Source organism: Babesia bovis, chromosome 3, assembly GCF_000165395.2.
Source record: "Babesia bovis T2Bo chromosome 3, whole genome shotgun sequence".
Taxonomy (NCBI): Eukaryota; Apicomplexa; class Aconoidasida; order Piroplasmida; family Babesiidae; genus Babesia; species Babesia bovis.
This window is the reverse complement of record NC_010575.1, coordinates 1,549,695-1,569,760: the sequence shown is the minus strand read 5'-3', so window position 1 is coordinate 1,569,760 and position 20,066 is coordinate 1,549,695. Positions and strand designations below refer to the sequence as shown.

Here is a 20,066-nt window from a genome sequence, read left to right as displayed (position 1 = left end):
CGGCAAATCAAAGCTCGGCGTCACCAGCACCAGGGTTGGAGGGCTCGCCAGCGGGTGAGCTCTCCTCACCAGGTACCAAGTTGGGCAGGTTGAAGGTACCGTACCTACGAGCTACAAAGTCCTCATTGTTTTTAACAATCATAAGCTCAGAAAGGATACCTTAGAAAATGTGTTGCAGCGCGTCGGGGCACCTACCTGCGTTGTCGTTCTCACCGGCGTAGGAGGCAGAAGCAGCTGCAGCAGTATTAAAATAACACATCTAAATGCTTACCACCGAAAATGGCTGATCCAATGGCCAGGAAGGCAGAGGCAATACCGGAGAACTTCATTATGAAGGGTGATAGAGTTATATATCGCTACAGTGGAACCACAGATCCAATCGACTTATATAAGGTCGATATTTAAAACCAGTACTGCTGGTAAATAGTTTGTTATATTGCACCAAAAATGCTCCTTTTAATTATGGCTATCATGTAACACCACACATTCATGCGCATATACGCTATACGACGTCGCGACCGGGGCGACACGGGGCAGACTGGATTCCATATGGATTTATAACGAACAAATGGTACGATATACAATAGAATACAGTTTAAAGTCCATGTTAATGCGCTGCGATATTGGAATCATTCGATTTTATGATTGATGACCAGCTGCCTTACGACCGTACTTTAGGTGACCTATTTGTAACTCCATAGTCAAATCGGGTACGTTGATCAGCTGGTTGTTATTCTTAGGGTGAATCCTACACCTCACGCGGTAGCTGCTTTTGCAATCCGCAAGCTGTTATCATTTATATGTGCCAGGTTAAACCAACCTTAAAATCATTTGCCGGTACAGGGGTCATGTAGTCATTCGATGGACACTTCAGCTCACCACACTGAGTGAAGCAACTGAATCCAGCAGGGTATGTGTCAAATGAAGCGTCCGAACATTGGATCTCATTGCTCTGTTAACGTATGGCACATTTTTTTAACAATTACCTGGTATGGTAAACACTTGAACCTCTTTTGGTTTCCAGGGCAGTCTGTATATCATGAGACATGCAATTTGCAGTGGTTGCTATACAGTGCCAGGAAGACAGTCATATACAACGTATCCACTGGTTTGCAGCATATTGTGTCTAAACATACCGTCCTTTATCGAAAAGCCGCTCTTGATGTCAGCGTTCAGCCTAATCTTCCATGCTGTTGAAGATGTGCTAGAACAGTGATATAACATACTCTCTGCCTGAGGGTTACACACCACGCCGTCTTCATGCTCGATAGTACCACATGATGATAGGCATATAGTATCCATAGTTACAGACTCGGGCTGCAAGGATTACAAAGGTTATAGATAACATTACCTTTAGGGCGCTGCAGTAAGGTAGATGTGTGTATACCCTTTGTAAGCCATTAAGTTGCCTGCATAGCTCTAGATACACTGGTAATTAACGTACCGTAAGCCCTGGGTAGTGCCATGACGCCCCGTTGCATAACGACCTGGACACACCGCAAAAAACAACGTCACCAATAATGGCATACACACCAAGACCATTATGTATTACCATAGCATCTGTTACATCTAAAATGTTTTTAGACATCTATTCTAGGTTGTGTAATCCAAATTCCCCATCAAACGTGATGCATAAACGATAAGTTGAAACGCGTCAGCAGGTGTGGCAAAGCGGATATCGCCACACTCTGCTCAGCACAGTAGAACTCATGTAACGCCATTGGCTCAATGTGCATGTCACCAGGTGCGATAAACGAACACTGTTCACGAAGTGTGACCTATAGCAGGTGATATACACCTAAAGTGGACATACCTGGTATATCAATATCTTCTCACGAGGACGGTTAATGTGCAAAGGCAAATATGGTAAAACATCCGAGTCGTACTCAGCACGCCAGAACTCACCCATAAACTCACCAACTATAATGGTATCAACATTAGCACGCACATTAAGCTGGTGAACTCCCTTCCTAGAAGTAGATACAAACCTAGCTAACTTCAGTTTAAGCACCTCACGAGGGTTCTCGAAAGACTTGCACTTGCCACCTAATAGACCTATATTGCCAGATGTATCCCTTAGTACAAGTATACACGGGAAGCCATTACGATGACATAGGATTAATCCATAAACAGTTATCCTTAAACCGTTTTGATTGTAAGCACGTATGCGCTTACAAAGCAATGACTCAGGTGTCCTAAACAGTAATCCTTGACCTATCGGTGCAGAATCATCCCGAAAGCTATAGGAATCCTCAGGATATACCAACCAATCAGGACGGTCGTTACCGTCCGATGTTGGACCAGCAGTACTGTCATCCATGTTACAATATGCGATAAAGATGGATATATCAATACAATAGCCGATACCAGTGATGTGTTAATTGCTCTAGAAACATTGATCGCGCGTTGCTACAGACACAACACACTAAATACTGCCCTTAGAACTAGATAAATATATCTCATGAGACATGGTACAATAAGTGATATATTAACTAACACATACAATATGGAACTAACATTTAGAATGCTTACATCTCAGTGACCTTGACAAATTGTAAGCGCGTACGATAGTTCGCACACGAGCTGTTGCTGCTAGTAGAAGTCAACTTCAGCAAGTTGTTGCGCACCTCAATCTCCTTGACCAAGGTGTAAAGTGAACCGCCAGCAATCTCAACACAGTTGAGGACTACCTGACCATTAACCTCCAAACACAGACGCTGAGGAACCAAAGCGCCATTGGGAACTATGTCGTCCACAGTAGTTACATCCGAAGATACCGAATTGCCCAAAACTAACTCGATCTTGTAGCGGCCATTGCGAGGTAAATCAATAGACCAGAAGTTAGGCTGGCACCCAGGAGTTTGAATGCACTTCTGAGATTCCACAGGTAATGGCAATGCTATGCCCAGCTCGTAGACGTCACTTACATTAGGTCGAAGCCATCCGTATGATACCTCACCCATACGAGGGTTGGCACCAATTTGACGAATATAAGAAGTATCCACAGGACCCTTCAAAGAACCGTTGTCCACAAAGAAGTTATGCTGTGGGAATCTGTTGGTACCCGTTTTAAACAAAATAGATGCACGAAAAGGTACATCACGAACACCACGATCAAGCCTTGATAACACATAACCAAATACATCGTCAGTACCGGGTTCAGATTTCTTCATTATAGTTATTGCAGCGTGGCATACTGAGTGATCACCACCAGCACGACATAAGTCAATATTAAGAGCGGCGCACGGCGGTTTAGAAATGTCATGTACCTCGACTTTGCCCAATGGAGATGATACATCAAAGCAGCGACGACTACAGACAAGCTCGTACGAATGACCCTCAGATAAAGGCTGGACATCAATGTTGTCAGATAATGTATCATGACAATTCATTAGCACGCGACGAAGTCCTGCTGACTCCTCAGATAGCATCTGACCCAGGAAATTAATACCTAAGGCAGTAGACTGGGCACTGGTGTAGAGCTCATCGATACGTAGTATGACCTGATTCAATGAACGAGGCTCATTTAGGTGGTATAAATTAGACCTAGGGTCATTTGAATGCAAAAGCTCGAAAAATTCAGAACCGTCATCGTAGTCAAGTGATATCCGACGAACCCATCGAGAAGGGTCGTCGCTCTGCTTTATCTGGAATCCAGTAACCAGTACAGGACGACGGAATACTAACTTTAACCACGATCCAGGACCCTCGGTTGGACGCCAAATGGCGTGTTTCTGGTCAAGTAGCTTACCAGATAAACCAGCAGTGCACCCGAAGCCATCACCTATACTAGAGGACTCAGAACAGCTGAGGTATAACTCGGTGTCAGGAATAGATAATACCTTAATTGGACCCTCACCCTGTAAAGGCTCAGAAAAGTCACGCATCGATAGGAATATAAAGAACGGTGAATTCTTTACCTCCACGTGGAATGTATAAGTATGGCCACGCTGTAGTTTACCGCGCTTTAAATGTAGACGTTTGGGGGCGTCCGTGCCATCAACTAGATGTACTAATGATCCAGGACATCCAATAAACTCGAGGGCGTCTTCAGTCACAGTGCTTATGGGTATCACGTCAGATATATATCCAACGTATATAGCACAGGTAACATTAAGTTGTAATACAAACGTCCGGTAGCCTGGTGATCGAAGTGTACGCAACAATGTAGTGCCTATGAGGTCATTTGATAAATCATTCAAAAATGCTGTGTCATCATCCATAAAGGCCAAAACTCCATTCATAGCAGTGTGAATAATGAAATGGTCATGCGATAAATAACTGATGGATAGACGCGGTGCGACTGCTTTCGTGTATAAATAGTCCTTTATTACCTCAAGAGGCAGTCTCAATGAGGACCACTCTAATTTGAGAACGGATTCACTGGGTCTATAGTGATACTGCTGAGAATGACTGAATTCCAATTGAATCCTGTAAAAACGACCTCCAACAAGCTGCTGAGATTGCGATGTTAGCCTAGCGCCACGAAGCATAGGGTTTATAAAATAACGGTAGCCGGATTCAGAGTCACCCTCACGAACTAGTCCGTTGTTAATTATCTCCACACCATCCAATTCAACACGAACGTTACTGTTAGTAGTAACACTAAAAACAAAGTTACCCGAATGAGGAGCACGGATATAACCGTGCCACAAAACAGAGAAACGCTGAGGATTCAAACCAACAACAGGCATAAAGTCAGAAAAGACAAAGTTCAACTCACGGTCTATACGACTGCCATACGCAGGAAATTCCAGTAGATGACCGGAGTAATAAGTACCAAGTAAGCCGTCACTAACCTGGGTCAATACCTCAGAAGGAATCTTAAGGCGCAGAGCATTGTAACGTTCCTGGTCCTTCTTAATCTCTGCCTTGAGCTCAACCACGTCGTTAGATACCGAACGCATAGCCTTCAGAGAGTCCTCTGAACTCTGAACCATCTCCTTAAGACGTGTTAATGATCGTTCAAAGCCCTTGTGGCCAGAGCCACAGTATATAGATAGACGACGGCCCATACCTAATAAAAGTGACCTATGCTTCAGTAAAGCACGCTTTAACTCAGTGCCCTGGTCAGCCTTCTCACGAATCTTACCTAAAACGGCACCACGAATGTTTTCATAATTCAATGGAGGTACACAAAACCCCCAATCACGCTCTAACTGACCGTTTAACTGCGATTCCAAATAACACCACTCACGGTTCACAGTACCGTCTGGAGCTACCTCCATAGTACAATCGGTGTATATCTGGTTCTTCTCAACAAAAGCAGAAGCACATAAATGACCCTCAACAGTACGACGAACACGAGATCGATACTGAGTTAAATAGTACATTAAATCGTTATCATCTTCATTAGTAGATCCATCACCAATTATAGAATCCGATCCTGGAATTGGTATGACACGATCTAATTTAGGGTCATGGATAGCATTAGGTTGCGATATAAGAGAAGAACTCATGTCATGAGGTTGTGAAGAGGTAGCGATTGATTGCGGAGCCACGCCATCATCGGCTCCCGGTGGAATGGCCTGTCTAACATTGTTAGCATCCGTAGAGAGACCTGTTTGCGATGTGTCACTATTTGAAGAATCACTGGGATCCTCAAAAAGACTGAAGGAAGCATTTGTCACATGACGTCGCGATGCACCGGCACACCAAAGGATAAGAGGAATGAACCTGCATCGCATTGTTACATATCGACCACCCAGCACTGCCAATTACATTAACGGATTCCACAGGTATATACAACATCAATTCCAAGCCTAGAATGGGGAAGTGGTGTGTAACAGCATAAAGCAAATAATCACTAAATACAAACGTTACTAATAAAGGTATATTATTCAATTGGTGTGTACATCGAAGGCCTGTTTTCATGCCAGCAACCACCCTAACGTTTTCTAGATTGGTTAACAAACACCAAATGTATCACTCTGTATTGAAAAGTGATGTAAGCTCTTGACCTAAATGAGCCTTATAACCAACGAAAAAGTTACACAAAACCCCAAATCAACCCGTGCAACATGGAGTAGCATCACAACGGTCATCAGTGTCGTTCACAAAAGCATTGCTCCACTCACTGGAAGGGTCACCCTGACGACGACGCCTGAAAACCGATCTTGATGGGCATAACGGAATACGCTGAAAAGCATTGTTAGAAGCAAAGAACTCAGTAGTCAAAGGAGCTGGGTCACCCACAACCTGAGAAGGATTTATGACTATAGATAACAACATACCTTAGGAACTGTCTCAGTACCCATCACTTGCTGATATTGACCGTAACCTGGAGCTGCATAGCTGTAATCAGGCTGTACATACTCAGGGGCAGGATAAACGTAATCACCCTGAGGAGCGCCGTCAAACACACAACCCTGTAATAACTCAGGGTTGCACTCAAAAGTGCTCTGAGCAGGTACATGCTTAGATAGTGGCTGGTAATCCAATGAATAGCCATCAGAAAACCTGTAACCATTAGGAAGCACATAACCGTCCTCTTGAGCGGGAACAGCAGTTACACATCTCGCACCGTCAGGAGCAAAACCGGAGTAATATCCCTGCTCAGGAGCAACCAAGCAGGTATCGTAAGCACGAGCATGTCTAGCATCCATTCTTATCAATTTGCGGTGAACCAGAAATATTAAAGTGGCAACACATTCAACGACCTGCAGGCGTCGTATTAAGAGATGCAAGATTTATCGAATGCAAATAATGCATTAGATATTCACGTGATGCCACGTCCCAGTACCAATTTGACACAGATAAACACAAGTACACAATAGATATTAATGAGTTGCAGGAATCGTATACACTCACACCTCAATAACGAAGGTGCCTTATCGTGCGGCTATATAGTAACCTGAAACCACTACAATATCTTGGATACTACACACCAGGATTATATATTTCTTGATATCAACACATTATAGATTATATAACTGAATCCCATGCAACATCGCTGGTACACAGCGCATCGGCGAAGATCACCGTGTGGGCAATGCGAGTAATATAAAATATTAGCGTTTCCCTGGAATCTATGTAACGCTATAGTACGAGCGTGGCAAATGCATGGTCTAATCAAAAATGTGGCATTTACATTACAGACTAGGTTTCTAGTTTATCCTTCAGACGCATAACCCATGCAGCAAGACCCATCTGTACGAATAAGGTCATCCAAGGGAAAGCAGAAAGGGCTGATAATGATGATGTAGGCATGCAGAAACCATCCATAGATGACATGCAACGCTGAGCTAACGATACCTGATAGCTAACGGTGGAACCAACAGTAAGCAAAAAGGGAACGCACTGGTCGAGTGTAGATGCATGTCTTCCCATAAACAAACCAGAATGCTTACGTTGGTAATTGCGCGTCAGTTGGTCAAATACCAAAGATACCATATGCCACGTAAAGCCGCTGTATAATGTCGAGTACCCGTCCCACGTTACAATGCTGTTAAATAAGCTCCATGTGTTCAGTACATAGGGACCGTCATATATCATCATACGACATGAAAGTGTTAATAACGGGTATGTGAAAAGCTCTACTAATGCGTCCACAAAGAACCTGTAGCTATCAAAACGTATATTGCGCTCAATGAATTTGTACAAAGAGCTCTTTTTCCAGCCGGATGAGTCGTTGTCAGCACTAAGTTGTTTAAGATAACGATTGCGTAAGTGACTGACTGACGCAGGCTCAACTGATAATGCACTGTGATATAGAGAGCCACAAAATGCACTTAAACGCGGTACGATAAAACGAGGTACAATGTACTTCATAACGTCACGATAAAAACGATACAATAGATATTCACTGAAACCACGGTAAAATCCCTTCCATCCATAACGTTTGTAATAAGCTTTTACAAAGTCACGCATAAATAATAAACCAGAAATGGATGTCACTGATAATACAGAAGGGACTACCTTCATGCGACGGTATACAGAATCCGATCCCGCAGTTTCATCCAATAAAGAACGCTGAAATCTTAAAACACTTATGCAATTCGATAGACGCAATAACGGATAACGCAATAAATCAGAAAAACGCAACGTTATAATAATCTTCTTAGGAATGCGGTAGGACTCATAATTCGAGAATGAGCTACCTGTCCCGATTGGCAATGACATGCCATGCTCAACCACAGATGCCTCTGACATATCAGATTCACAAGCGCCAAAGCCATGTTCACGATGTGTTGACAACACAACCGAACGCGTAGTATCCTCGATTGAACTCGATGATAAACCTTCAACAAACAAAGCACGAGTAGACTTGGGTGTGTGGAAAATACCGTCAGAATTTTCAAAGGATTCCACAGTATCTACAAATGAATCATCCCATCCTTCAGCTGAAAAATATTTCACATAGGAAGAAGAATGTTCCAACGCAGCAGCATTCTCAGAAGGTGACGACATCACGCTTGCTGGAAATGTATATACTGACGCAACTAAATAGGCAGTGGGGATAGGACTGTCACAAAGGTGTAGTAATATGTCATTATATTGTTCTATAATATACTACATAATGGCCATTAATGACTAGTATATGGTAACTGTGTTGTGGAGCTCATGCTCGAAGTCCACAGATATGATGGAATCCATAACACTGTATAATACATTAAACAATGTTCAATGGCACCTTATTTGTCAGAAGTTGTTCATTAGAATTAAGAAAATATTTTGACCTGTAGTGGTCACAAATTTAGTATCTATGTAAAAAATCAAGATACAGGAAATCTCGGTTGTTTATAGACAGACTACATCTTTAGAAATTTAACGTGACTATCTATTTATTGTATATTACGTAATTATTACGATATAATGGTTTGTATGTTGTCTTACGAGTAACTTAACTCCTTGGTACAGACTACGAGTTAGACACCAATGAGCTTACTATAGTAAAGGTAACACACAATACTGGTCTACCATCATTGTTTTACACACTTTGTAGTCATGACTGTATAGATATCTACGTATATGTTCCATATAGACGCAAGTCAAGTCATAGGTACAGTTCAATTGATATTTTAAACTCCGGTTGTGTCGGGCTCCAGCCTTTGCAACTGTACTAAAGGAGAGCTCTTATAAAATGTTGACCTGGGATATAAATTGAACTCTATATATAAGCCAGATGAACACAGGTGTGTAACGAGGTGTACTGTTTTAGACAAGTGTCACCAGTGTGTGTAAGTTAATAACTGTAGTTCGAGTATAAACCAAGGATACTTTACTACCAAGTATCTATATACGACGTTCTGAAGGCGATTATAAGGGTTAATGTGTGCCAAAGTGTGTAGTTTTAAAGTATTGTCTTTTGTTCTATGATACGACTCTATGGAATGATTAGGACCAGAAAAGGATTCGACAACTACTAACATAAATGATGTTTTGCCTCAAAGTAACATAAATTATTGGATACATATGAGGATCATATGTGCATAATCCGGGTATAATACTAAGGCGACATTGTATGAAACGCCAATAAGTCGGTAAATTTTTAACAATGGCGGACAATCTCACAAATACTGTGCAAGATGACTATAAATCACCCTGGGTACGCGCCAGTGGGAGGAAATCTACATATAAGCACACTTTCAGCTCATGGGAGTCAACCGGGCACGTAGATTTCCAACAAACATTGTCCCAGGCATCGAACAAGGGTGATGTCACAATCAACCTAGAAAATGCGGATGAATCCTACGTGGAATCCGTATTCAAAGAATCAAAGTATGTGGCCCTTGGAATGCTTCGCAACCTGCTGCTAACCGCTGTAGTGTTCATTGCGGTTCTGCTGTTCCAAGCTTTGTGTATGTGGAGCAGCGATAGCATTTACGCCATGTATACACATCCAGATGCGCCACCACTACAACCAGAAATGAAAGAATGGAATATGTCAAGGTTGTATGACCATATACAGGTATTATTCAATGGCTTGAATAAAGGAGAGCGCATATCCATACGATACGCTGACGCACTTATCGCTATTATGTTCATCGTCATAGGAACCAAGGCCATTTTCTTGTCACCGCTCATACCAGCATGCCAAATGCTCATTAGATACATGGTTGTCATGTCCCAGATATACTTCATCAGGGCACTGTTCATCGCCGCAAGCGTAGTACCAGCATCAATACCCAATTGCACAACATTCAGCCCTAATGACAGCTTTGCAAAACAGTATCTGCACGTGCTATTGGGGTATTTCTCTGTGGTCGATACGTGTACCGATATGATAATATCGGGACATACCGCAGGAAGTATCAGCATCATGCTAATGTTTGTACTACATAACAGGCAGTGGTACCTCAATACCATAATCATGATCGTTGCTGGTATTATATGCTTTTTGTTAATCCTTACAAGGGCACACTACACCATCGATATCATGTTCGGGATGCTATTCGCCCTGCAGATATACTCGCAACATCTACGCATGGTGTCCAGAGTTGGTAGATGCACTTTCAAAGGATTGCAACTTGGAAACTCAGTATTCTCGTCCATATGCAAGCTTGTGTCAAAAGTGGAGATGGTCGAAGAAAGAGTTAATCTATTCATACGCCTCCAACATCTTAGAGATGCCCATATTAACAAGGATGCAACACAGATGCAGAAACTTGACTTTTATTACAATATATACGGCATAGAAGATGAAATGCAACCCAGATGTGTCTACAAGGGATATGACGAATGGAGTCTGGCTAACGCTAGACTTATTAAACGACTTGTGTTGCAGAAGACGGGATCACGTGAACAGCGCCACAATTTAGATAGTGAACAACCAGCCTTAGATGACACACCTGTAACACAATCTTAATATATAAAATCAAAGTCATGGACGATTTTTTTAATGGTAAATAAAAACATATAATGTGTGACCCTGAATTCAGGCGATGACTATGTCGACGATTTGCTTGATGAAGTAGAGAAGAACCAAGCGAGCACAGTCCAGCGTGAAATTGAAACCGCGTTAATCGAGTTATACCCATTAGACAGTCATGTTAGTAATGGATTCTCAAGCCTGAGTCTTGTAGAACTTGCAAGTAACTACACACCTGGAGGACCTGCAGCATACAATCCGCTGGATACCTTCTACGCAAAATCAGGCCAAAACGATGAGCGAAAGCTACTGAAGTCAGCGGCGCTACTGGAAAAGGGTGAACAGTTTGCCTTAAGGGCAGTTGGTTACCAGGTTGGACACCCACCGCTATACCTTCGCTACTACAAAAAGAATGAGAATAAAGATAGTGCTTCCGAACAGCCAGGATGCCTGTTAAGCAATACAGTCGACGAAATGTTAAAGTAAGTCATTGGAACCAACGTAATACGGTTTGCAGTAACATGGTTGAACGTCAAGAACACGCACCAGCCAGACGTTCCCGCAGTTCTATGACGCTATTACGTAAACGGAAAAGACAGACTCGAGATCATAACACGGATGACTCAAACGAAAGCTGGCTAATTAAATACCAGCCGCGTTACTTCTCAGACCTCTTAACAGATGAAGCTGTCAATGTAGAAGTGAGTTGACCAGAGATACACCAGATCATATTTGCAGGTACTAGAATGGTTGCGGTCGTGGAAATGTAGCAAGTTGTATTCTGGCAATAAAAAGTCCCAGAGTGCATACCAACAGAAGGATAAAGAAAGTGATGAAGTAGATGTACCGAAAATACTGCTGCTAGGAGGCCCTGCAGGAGTGGGTAAATCAACAGTAGTCAACGTACTGGCACGCCATTGCGGCTTTGATGTTGTTGAAATTAACGCAAGTGAGGACAGAAGCAAAGAGAAAGTGCTACCCACCATTAAAGGCATCGTCACCGCAAACTCAATTTCAAAAAATCGGCCTAACCTATGTCTGCTAGAAGAAGTTGACGGACTTCATGCTGCAGAAGGTCGAGTTATCGGTGCATTAAAAGATCTTAACCAAAAGAATATGATCAAGCGGCCCATTGTCTGTATATGTAACGAATTGTACGATAAAAACTTGAGGGAACTGCGGCAGATCTCAAAGGTTATAGTAGTTGAATCTTGTTATACGGAGGCTTTAAAGCATCGATTAGCCAATATTGCTGAATTGGAAGGATATCAAGTTGACGAACAATTGCTCGATGATTTGATTAAACTACATCATAACGATATTCGCAGTTGTATAACGGCACTGGAATTTATAATAAAGTAGGTCACGTGGTACCGGTCTCAATGTGCTGCAGGAATCCTCATCTAGCGGATAATCTGGAAATATTCGCCAAAGATAGAAGCCAAGATATTATCACTTTCTTGCGCGATTTGTTCAACCAAAGATCAACTCCACAGGCTATGAGGAGGATTGCAGACGCTTTCGCTGCCTCAGTTGGAAGTCAAACTTTATCGCATTTAGTTTTAGAAAATGTAGCCAAAATCGGTACCAGGAGCATGTTCAATGCAGTAGCTCTGTACGATATTATGGCACAGGGAGATGCGCTGTACCACAACTGGTGGATGGAAGCGGTATTAACATTTGTAAAAATGATGCAACTTAAATCTGCATTCAAGTTTATACTACCAAACACATTGCATAGCCATTCATATGGACAAAGGCTAACCAAGAATATGACCGTGGTAAAAGTAATTAAAAGGGAATCAATAAGTACATATGGTACGTTACTAAGCTGCTTACAAACATGAATGCAGATACGCTTTCTACCAGTTTATGCGTCCATCTGATACCAATGCTTTGTACCATTGTATCCGCAGCCTCGGAAGTATCCTTAAGCTTTGTAAGCATAGTCAGAAATCTAAAGGAACTCGATTTGTTATGGGAAGCTTTTGCTCCACAGAAGGCAACTGCTATAACAAGGTTAATCAAGCTATCAGTTCTACTTAAGGTCTACGGCATATCGGTGTTAGAGGTGAGTCTTTACAATGGTTCTATACAAATCCCCAGCATCAAGGAAATCTGGCACTGGACCCGCCATTATTATCGCTCATAAACAATGATAAGGCAATTGGAAATGAAGCATTGAATATACTGCAGCATATACAAAATGTTAAAAGTACCAATGTTGCCAATGGCAAACCAAAGAATCTGAAATCATATCTCCAGGAGATTAATCAACTTGGCTATGCCAAATTCCTTTCCAAGTATGCAAGCGATTATGATATGAATATAAATGCTAACCTCAAGCGCATTTGCCGTAAAAACGGGAACTTAGTAGCACCAATCACTTTCGAGCAGCTGCTATTGGAGGAATACCAGAGATTCTCCCAATTGTTAAAAGACAATTGCTTCAACCCTGATGCCAAGACATATGGAATGTACAAATATTTCGGAGAACGTTGCAATGCAGTTAGGTACATTATTAATGACATTTAGCCATGTATAGTAGAACCATTTTGTATAGTAGCCATAAGGTTGGGTTTACATTGTATAATAGCCCATTTATACGTGCTACTGCGTTGTTTGATTAGCGACAGTCGAAACTACATTCATGTACTTACCAGACATAGTACTACTCATAATCAAGCCAAGTTGACATACTTTGTTATATGATGTACAATAGGCAGATATAGCAGCTCAGAAGTGGGAAAGAAAGTAGGTGTTCTGGATTTTAAAGCAGCATAGTGTTACACATATTTGATATTCAACAAATCCTAGGCAATATGGCAGCATAAAACTACAAGGCATTGTTTTCTTAGGTACCTATGTTCATATAAAAGTAATACGACTCATATGTGCGTATATTATGTTGAACCAGATGTTTTTTCAGATGTGTTACCTAGTGACTTCCATGCCCCCCAGGCTCATGCTCCCCATCCTGAAAAAACTAGGCAATATCCGCGATGTAACACATCAGCAACGTCATTTATATATTGATATAATTGTGTAGGTGAATTCTCAACCGCGCTGAGCGGGTTTAGTGGAGGATTCCACGCTGATTGACTCTGGCATTGTGGACCATCGTTATTTATCGCGTCTATGTGCAACTAATATGTTTTCTGGATTCTATACATCTCCATCAATTATTTAAAGTTTTATATATTTGTAACAATGGTTTTCCCAACATCACCGCAGGAGTTCTGTAGGATTCGGAACTATCCCAGTGAAGCGGAACTATCCTCGAGTCAACATACTTATAGCACTTCAGAATGCTCATCTTCTACTTGTGATACTGCGGAATCGCATAAATATGAAAGTAGACGAAAATTTGTTGGATCCAAAGCTTCCCCAATGAATTCACTCAAACGGGTATCACGACAAAAGTCTGCAGAATATAAAGATGGAACACCTATCATATGCCCCAACTGTGATGCAATGCGTATGCAGCTGACTGAAGCTACTACACAATGCTATGATCAGTGGATTAAACGAATAAAGGTTCTTGAGGAAATGCTACAAGAAAAACAAATTATAATAGACGAATTGCAAGCTGCATGGTGTGAACGTTGCCAAGCTCTAGAGCAACAACAAGTGATCAATCAACAACTAACATCGCAACTAAAGGAAATCAATCAAATGTTATCAGATTTAAAGATTGAAAATTACCAGTTGAAAGATACACTCCAGCAAAAGGAAGAATTAATCGAGGATCTCTATGCTGATATTAAAATATTGCGTGATAAAGATGTCCATAATCAGGAATTGAGACAGATTGATTTGCAAACTATAGAAGATTTACGAAAGACTATTGTGGCAACTAAAAAGCGGTATCGCATAAATTCGTCATTTAACTTACCATCGTATAAACATAAAATCGGAATCGCAGGTAAAATTAAAAATCGTATCCAAATAGCGGCAAGGAACAAGATGAAGCATAACAATCGCAATTCAGCTGAGTAAATGCTGTATTTGATTTTAAGCAGCATCTCAACAACACAACTGACAATCAATTTTTGAATATGTATCGATATACTACCTTAAACAATATCCTTGACTCACTTTCGTTGTTAGAGACCATATTAGCATGGTCTTATCCCATTACGTTACCATTGTATAGCAAAGCTATAACTGACGATAACTACCGTTTAAGATCATTGTCAAATAGCATTACACTGTTTTAGTGGATGTTATATCTGTTACTATAATTCAATATAAGTAACATATCTGTGTGTTGTATTTCCGTTATTATGGCGTGATTAACTTCCAAGTCTTATACGACTAAGACAGTTCATTTCAAGGAAGTATCATATAGAGCTTCTATAAATTGCTTCCTTAATTTAATAAACGTTTTTACGGAAAAGTGATCACACATTAGAACCTATTTTATGGCAGAGAAGTATAAAACAGCTATAATAGAATTCGATGGAAATTTTATGTTCTATATCATTTTTAAAATTATTTGGTGTCATCAGAAGAATATCGAATGCAGACATTCCCATAGAATCTTGTCACTATTGTGTTATACACCCCGCTACACACTGTGTCAACATGTGTACACATTTCAACGTATGGACTGACAAGGCACCTAGATGTGTTAAATATGTCTAGAACGTCCACTATATAGTGTATTAAAGACTTACTCCCCATCCTGCAGCGGTGAAATTTCTACCAGTCAGTTACTACCTATGATTCCATATTACATCACCAAAATGATGCGATTGTTAGCAATACCAGCCCTGCTCTGCAGTGGCTTCTTCGTGGGTGGAGGGGTATACGCATACCTGTCTAAAAGGTCTCTAGTATCACTCATTATGTCATCAGTCTTTTCGGGGTGCTTTGCCGGTAGGTTAGATTCCTAGGAGACACACTATGCAGGCTCAACGTACGTCATGATTGCCCAGCCTGAACGTAGTATTGGATTCTGCCTTGCAGCTACAACATCGTTACTGGCACTAGCATTCGGTGCTTACAGAATGTTTTTCGTGGAGCCAACTTCGGTGGGTTATGGAAATCATCTACTATTATGTGATCTATCTAATGGTTACATATATAGCATGACCAGTTTCTATCCGTGACTAATAATGTACCAGACCGCCAAGAAACACGTGGCAACAACAATATACAGTGTTGGACTGGGATCGTCTTGTTTCTATATTGCTGTCCTGATGGCCAAGAAGCTGTTCGAGACACAGGCTACAATACACCGGGATGTGCTGTAGAATCCATGGTTCCATGTTACTAACTTCTGCCGCATATAATTTCTAAGCGTTGCCACTTCAAATGATATCTATCACATAATTGCACAGCAATTAAAGTTCGGCAGAGTCTATATGTACCTATTGGTACACCGTGATTTAAATACCCATTAATGGAAGATGATGGAATACATGGTACAACCAAGTATCGGGGTCATACAATGACCTACCAGTCAACATCATCTATCGGCCGAAGTACACCTGTATGCCGTATTTAAGGCGCCTGGCCGCGAATAAATTAAAGGCTGGAATATTGTGTGTGTGCTTCAGCCAAATGTGCGATCTGATGTGAAGGATGTCTAGGTCTACCACCAGTCCAAAGATGAGGTAGACAATCGCAGCCGTCCATAACAACCACGCCCAAAATATAAATGCTAGACGTATTGAATAGAGCATCTGGTTAACGGCTCTAATAAGCTCCTTTAAGGGATTTCCATCGGTTACTGTTTTCAATTGCTGGAGGAAATCGGAGCAAGTCTTTACACTTTTCAGAGTAGCCGCATCCTGATATGTGAATCCAAATCTATACAGTGCTCCAAGTATACCCTTACATTCAATCACCTTGCATTGACATCCACTGGACTGGTTTAATTCGTGGCATTTATGTTTATTGGTGCAGTGTGAGCATCCAGATTTACATTCAACATTCTCAAAATATTTGAGAAAGCAATTGAGATTAGTTTGGAAATCGTCGATCAGATAAACAGCCCATGAGAGGTAGGATCCGAAAGATTCCTTGGCAAAGACCGTATATACTGACCAAGAAAGAGAGCATATATATTTGGTGCAGGAATCGCATGCAGATCCATCTGGAGGACTTAAACTGCAAAGACTATGACAAGTGCCCTTTGATGGAGATGGTTGGGTGCAACTACCAGCTAATGTTTTTAAGGGTCCCGTAATTTCTTCTGGTTTAGGTGTTCCCGGATACCCACTCATTGTATCTTTCAAAAGATTATCTAATAGTTCTTTCTTTGGGACAGGCTTGGTATTACACAATCTTCCAATACCACAAAAAAAAGCAAACATATCACCTAGACAACGAGGTGGTCTAAGTGACACAATGCCAGCAAACAACACCAATTGATACAGACTTGAACCATCGGTATTCTCTTCAAAGTAGGCAGTTAAGATTAAAGCGAGATGCTCTCCTTTGCGTTCCGGAGTAATAGGTTTCATATTTTTTGCAAAACCCATTGGTATGGGACACCACTGAGAAGATGGGCGATGTTTCAGATGGGCACAATACGCTTTGGATTCAGATTTTGAATCGGATTCTTGATCATTATTTTTACACTTAAAGTCTGTGAGGGTATCACATAAGTAACCTTGAAGGGGCGAACACCTATTAGTATCTTTTCCGCATTCGCCATGCTGAGCACCTTGAGGTGGGGAAGTCGTACATATCCATGTTTGTGACTTATTACATGTAACACCCTTACCATACGTACAATTTTTCCATCCATATCCAGTAGCATAGTCCACTTTACACTGTTTATAGAGGAACCCTAATTGGAAATAGAGGGCATATACTACATCCCAAACCGTAACTATCCAGCTTCTAATGAATGATGGGTAATAGAATTCAAAGTGTTTATTGGCATATACGTCATGCAGAAAAGGTCCACGTTGCTGAGTAACCATTCCTCCGCTGGATGAAGCTTGGTGAACAGTTGTATTTGTTCCAGGATGAAGCTTTCCTTGTATAGACATCAGCACAAATGCTGAATAGTAGCATGGAGGTAATAGAAAGGAATCGGCGTTTGCAGGTGACAGACGACATTCACTGCTTGTAGCTGGTGATTTGCAACACTTTTCTGAAGGTAAATAACCACATACTTCATTTTCCTCACTATCCTCATCGTCTTCGCTATCGTCATCTTCGTCAAACAAGACTTCCAGTGACCCGCTTTCCACTTGCGTACCCACCGGAGTGTAAGGTAGTCCTAATAACCAATACAGTAGTTCACAAATAGTCTCGGGACGCTTTGCTTTATCTACCTTTTCGTTATGCTTTTGTTGAAAAGCCTGGAAGTAAACCGAGGCACCAGTGTAAAGCCTTTGGAGAGGGATATTCTTACCCTCTTTCTTCTCGGTGCTAGAAAAAAAATCCTGAATCTTATTAACGAATTCTGCATATGACTTCGGGTTTTTATCCGATTGCTTAACATCCAAACAATCTTGCAATTCCTTGAAACAAGAGAGGAATGATACGATAGTACTTCCACTACATTTATTAAGTTTATTGGTATCGTAACCTAGAGTGACCAAATAAGTACATAACGATCCCGTTGAATCATCAGTTGACGGGCAATCCTTCCATTTCCCACCGTTACCATTAGCACAGCAGTTCCAGTACAAGTACGTTAAAGAAGAAAATATTAGCGGGATACAACCTAATAATATTTTAGCGCAATGTATTTGATCTGATTCTTTGGTATTAATACAGCAACCCGATGCGGAAGAATAACAATACGTATATTTATCGATAACCAATCCACATGTACCTTTTTGGGGGCATGTGCCAGATGGTTTTTGCGTGCACTTAGTGCAACCAAGAAATTTTGACAACCTCTCTCCTAGGCAGTTAATCAATCCTGTTATATAGGTAGCAATTTGGCCAGAATCATAGTTACTATCCTTCGAGAGTTCACCAATATCAGGCCATTCATCCTTGATTGATGTATCGCCATCCTTTCTTAACTGCGAAAGCAGTGCTTCAACTCCCTTTGCAACCTTCTCAACACAAGCAGTCGCACCATCTGCTACATAATATCAGTCGAATGTATAATACTTACTCTTTAGTTTTTCTTTTTGACAATCGCAACCTGAAACAATAAATGACACACTACGCATCACTACATACCATCATTGCCGGTCATACATATGACCCAATCAATAGCTTCCTTAACATTGGTAGGGCACTGCGTCAGGCATTTCTCACCTGGGCCACAATCAGAACCTGTCTTACATGTTGCCGACATTGTGATACTCAACTGATCATTAAAATACCACAACAGCGTTACAGTCACAAATAGGATTATGCTGTTACGGTACGCTAGGAAGTGACACAAAATAGTTGTGGCAATGCATACTACTAACACTATGTTATCGACTAAATGATGTCTAATACGTTAGCATAGCGATATATGTCAATTCTAAATATCACGTACAACCAACAACAGAAATGTGGGTCAAACGGGGCACTGGGACTGGGGAAACCTAGATCACTGCACAGATCATAACCTTATACGATGCGATAGAGATACACATGTGCTGGTTGCGCTGTACAAAGCAGTGAAATAGGAATGAATGGTTTACATGGTGTGGGGGATTGTCTACTTTCCAACTCCAAAAGATTGATACATTCAGTATAAAAATGGTTCATCTCTGTCACTAGATAGATCTCATCCTAGTAGATCTATGGGTGAGCTGAACGGGGACCCTGCTATAACCCTTCCCACGGTACAGTGACCTGCAGTTCCCACATTGCATAACCACTTAACAACTGATATCGCGGACAAATGGCGTGTCTACCATGATATAGACCCAGCACTCATCGTTCCATAACCACCGCAATCAACGATCAATAAACAAACAGTTGTACATAGCCATCAGTGGTGTACTCCATATATCCATTTTAAACCCCGCATCAATCCGGAACACCGGGCCATTAACATCACATGAATAATTCACCATAGCGTAAAATGCTTTCTTTGGGGTGTCCTGGAATATCCTGTACAGGTTTAGATAGCATGGGAATCACCATTCGCGATTTATATGATTGTTGCTCTACGATATGCGATGACCACATGGACATATTGAACACATTGTACCAATGAAAAGCCAGTTACACGCCCTCATAGTGGTTTACCACTACTAAAGACGTGTGCGATATGTACTGGGAACAACATCGCGTCCATGTGTCACTGGAATCCATCCATGCATTGATGATGGTACAT

The 20,066-nt window shown here is 41.4% G+C and overlaps 12 protein-coding genes across 12 annotated transcripts; 4 read left to right on the top strand and 8 right to left on the bottom strand.

Annotated features, from left to right (window-relative positions):
- Nucleotides 1–5: 5 nt before the first annotated feature.
- On the bottom strand, nt 6–432 carry BBOV_III007220 (putative integral membrane protein). Its single transcript, XM_001611801.2, has 3 exons — nt 272–432; nt 196–234; nt 6–159 (listed from the first exon to the last, which is right to left on the bottom strand). The coding sequence occupies exons 1-3, from the start codon at nt 327–329 to the stop codon at nt 8–10; spliced, it is 249 nt and encodes an 82-aa protein (XP_001611851.1). The 5' UTR covers nt 330–432; the 3' UTR covers nt 6–7.
- Nucleotides 433–599: 167 nt separating this feature from the next.
- BBOV_III007215 (uncharacterized protein) lies at nt 600–1,558 on the bottom strand. The gene is made up of 7 exons (XM_051766989.1): nt 1,445–1,558; nt 1,352–1,409; nt 1,227–1,317; nt 1,137–1,190; nt 987–1,030; nt 821–952; nt 600–786 (listed from the first exon to the last, which is right to left on the bottom strand). The coding sequence occupies exons 1-7, from the start codon at nt 1,540–1,542 to the stop codon at nt 640–642; spliced, it is 624 nt and encodes a 207-aa protein (XP_051623751.1). The 5' UTR covers nt 1,543–1,558; the 3' UTR covers nt 600–639.
- A 56-nt stretch (nt 1,559–1,614) lies between these two features.
- Nucleotides 1,615–2,530, bottom strand: BBOV_III007210 (uncharacterized protein). Its single transcript, XM_051767147.1, has 2 exons — nt 1,814–2,530; nt 1,615–1,778 (listed from the first exon to the last, which is right to left on the bottom strand). The coding sequence occupies exons 1-2, from the start codon at nt 2,318–2,320 to the stop codon at nt 1,620–1,622; spliced, it is 666 nt and encodes a 221-aa protein (XP_051623483.1). The 5' UTR covers nt 2,321–2,530; the 3' UTR covers nt 1,615–1,619.
- On the bottom strand, nt 2,474–5,732 carry BBOV_III007200 (PA14 domain family protein). The gene has a single exon (XM_001611799.2). It carries the CDS (start codon nt 5,685–5,687, stop codon nt 2,529–2,531), a length of 3,159 nt encoding a protein of 1,052 aa, XP_001611849.1. The 5' UTR covers nt 5,688–5,732; the 3' UTR covers nt 2,474–2,528.
- Nucleotides 5,733–5,806: 74 nt separating this feature from the next.
- BBOV_III007190 (uncharacterized protein) lies at nt 5,807–6,732 on the bottom strand. Its single transcript, XM_001611798.2, has 2 exons — nt 6,234–6,732; nt 5,807–6,198 (listed from the first exon to the last, which is right to left on the bottom strand). Exons 1-2 carry the CDS (start codon nt 6,603–6,605, stop codon nt 6,007–6,009), a joined length of 564 nt encoding a protein of 187 aa, XP_001611848.1. The 5' UTR covers nt 6,606–6,732; the 3' UTR covers nt 5,807–6,006.
- A 261-nt stretch (nt 6,733–6,993) lies between these two features.
- BBOV_III007180 (putative integral membrane protein) lies at nt 6,994–8,445 on the bottom strand. The gene has a single exon (XM_001611797.2). The coding sequence runs from the start codon at nt 8,407–8,409 to the stop codon at nt 7,099–7,101; it is 1,311 nt and encodes a 436-aa protein (XP_001611847.1). The 5' UTR covers nt 8,410–8,445; the 3' UTR covers nt 6,994–7,098.
- Nucleotides 8,446–9,050: 605 nt separating this feature from the next.
- BBOV_III007170 (PAP2 C-terminal family protein) lies at nt 9,051–10,834 on the top strand. The gene has a single exon (XM_001611796.2). The coding sequence runs from the start codon at nt 9,497–9,499 to the stop codon at nt 10,805–10,807; it is 1,311 nt and encodes a 436-aa protein (XP_001611846.1). The 5' UTR covers nt 9,051–9,496; the 3' UTR covers nt 10,808–10,834.
- BBOV_III007160 (uncharacterized protein) lies at nt 10,822–13,382 on the top strand. Its single transcript, XM_051767706.1, has 7 exons — nt 10,822–10,843; nt 10,881–11,292; nt 11,328–11,511; nt 11,549–12,168; nt 12,204–12,628; nt 12,664–12,881; nt 12,917–13,382. The coding sequence occupies exons 1-7, from the start codon at nt 10,825–10,827 to the stop codon at nt 13,343–13,345; spliced, it is 2,307 nt and encodes a 768-aa protein (XP_051623482.1). The 5' UTR covers nt 10,822–10,824; the 3' UTR covers nt 13,346–13,382.
- A 479-nt stretch (nt 13,383–13,861) lies between these two features.
- BBOV_III007150 (uncharacterized protein) lies at nt 13,862–14,856 on the top strand. Its single transcript, XM_001611794.2, has one exon. The coding sequence runs from the start codon at nt 14,021–14,023 to the stop codon at nt 14,807–14,809; it is 789 nt and encodes a 262-aa protein (XP_001611844.1). The 5' UTR covers nt 13,862–14,020; the 3' UTR covers nt 14,810–14,856.
- Nucleotides 14,571–14,976, bottom strand: BBOV_III007144 (putative integral membrane protein). Its single transcript, XM_051767487.1, has 3 exons — nt 14,886–14,976; nt 14,706–14,848; nt 14,571–14,666 (listed from the first exon to the last, which is right to left on the bottom strand). Exons 1-3 carry the CDS (start codon nt 14,933–14,935, stop codon nt 14,605–14,607), a joined length of 255 nt encoding a protein of 84 aa, XP_051623706.1. The 5' UTR covers nt 14,936–14,976; the 3' UTR covers nt 14,571–14,604.
- A 404-nt stretch (nt 14,977–15,380) lies between these two features.
- Nucleotides 15,381–16,124, top strand: BBOV_III007142 (putative integral membrane protein). Its single transcript, XM_051767385.1, has 3 exons — nt 15,381–15,691; nt 15,725–15,846; nt 15,940–16,124. The coding sequence occupies exons 1-3, from the start codon at nt 15,535–15,537 to the stop codon at nt 16,066–16,068; spliced, it is 408 nt and encodes a 135-aa protein (XP_051623725.1). The 5' UTR covers nt 15,381–15,534; the 3' UTR covers nt 16,069–16,124.
- Nucleotides 16,125–16,193: 69 nt separating this feature from the next.
- Nucleotides 16,194–19,397, bottom strand: BBOV_III007140 (variant erythrocyte surface antigen-1). Its single transcript, XM_051767535.1, has 3 exons — nt 18,971–19,397; nt 18,903–18,932; nt 16,194–18,869 (listed from the first exon to the last, which is right to left on the bottom strand). The coding sequence occupies exons 1-3, from the start codon at nt 19,086–19,088 to the stop codon at nt 16,288–16,290; spliced, it is 2,730 nt and encodes a 909-aa protein (XP_051623481.1). The 5' UTR covers nt 19,089–19,397; the 3' UTR covers nt 16,194–16,287.
- Between the last annotated feature and the right edge of the window lie 669 nt (nt 19,398–20,066).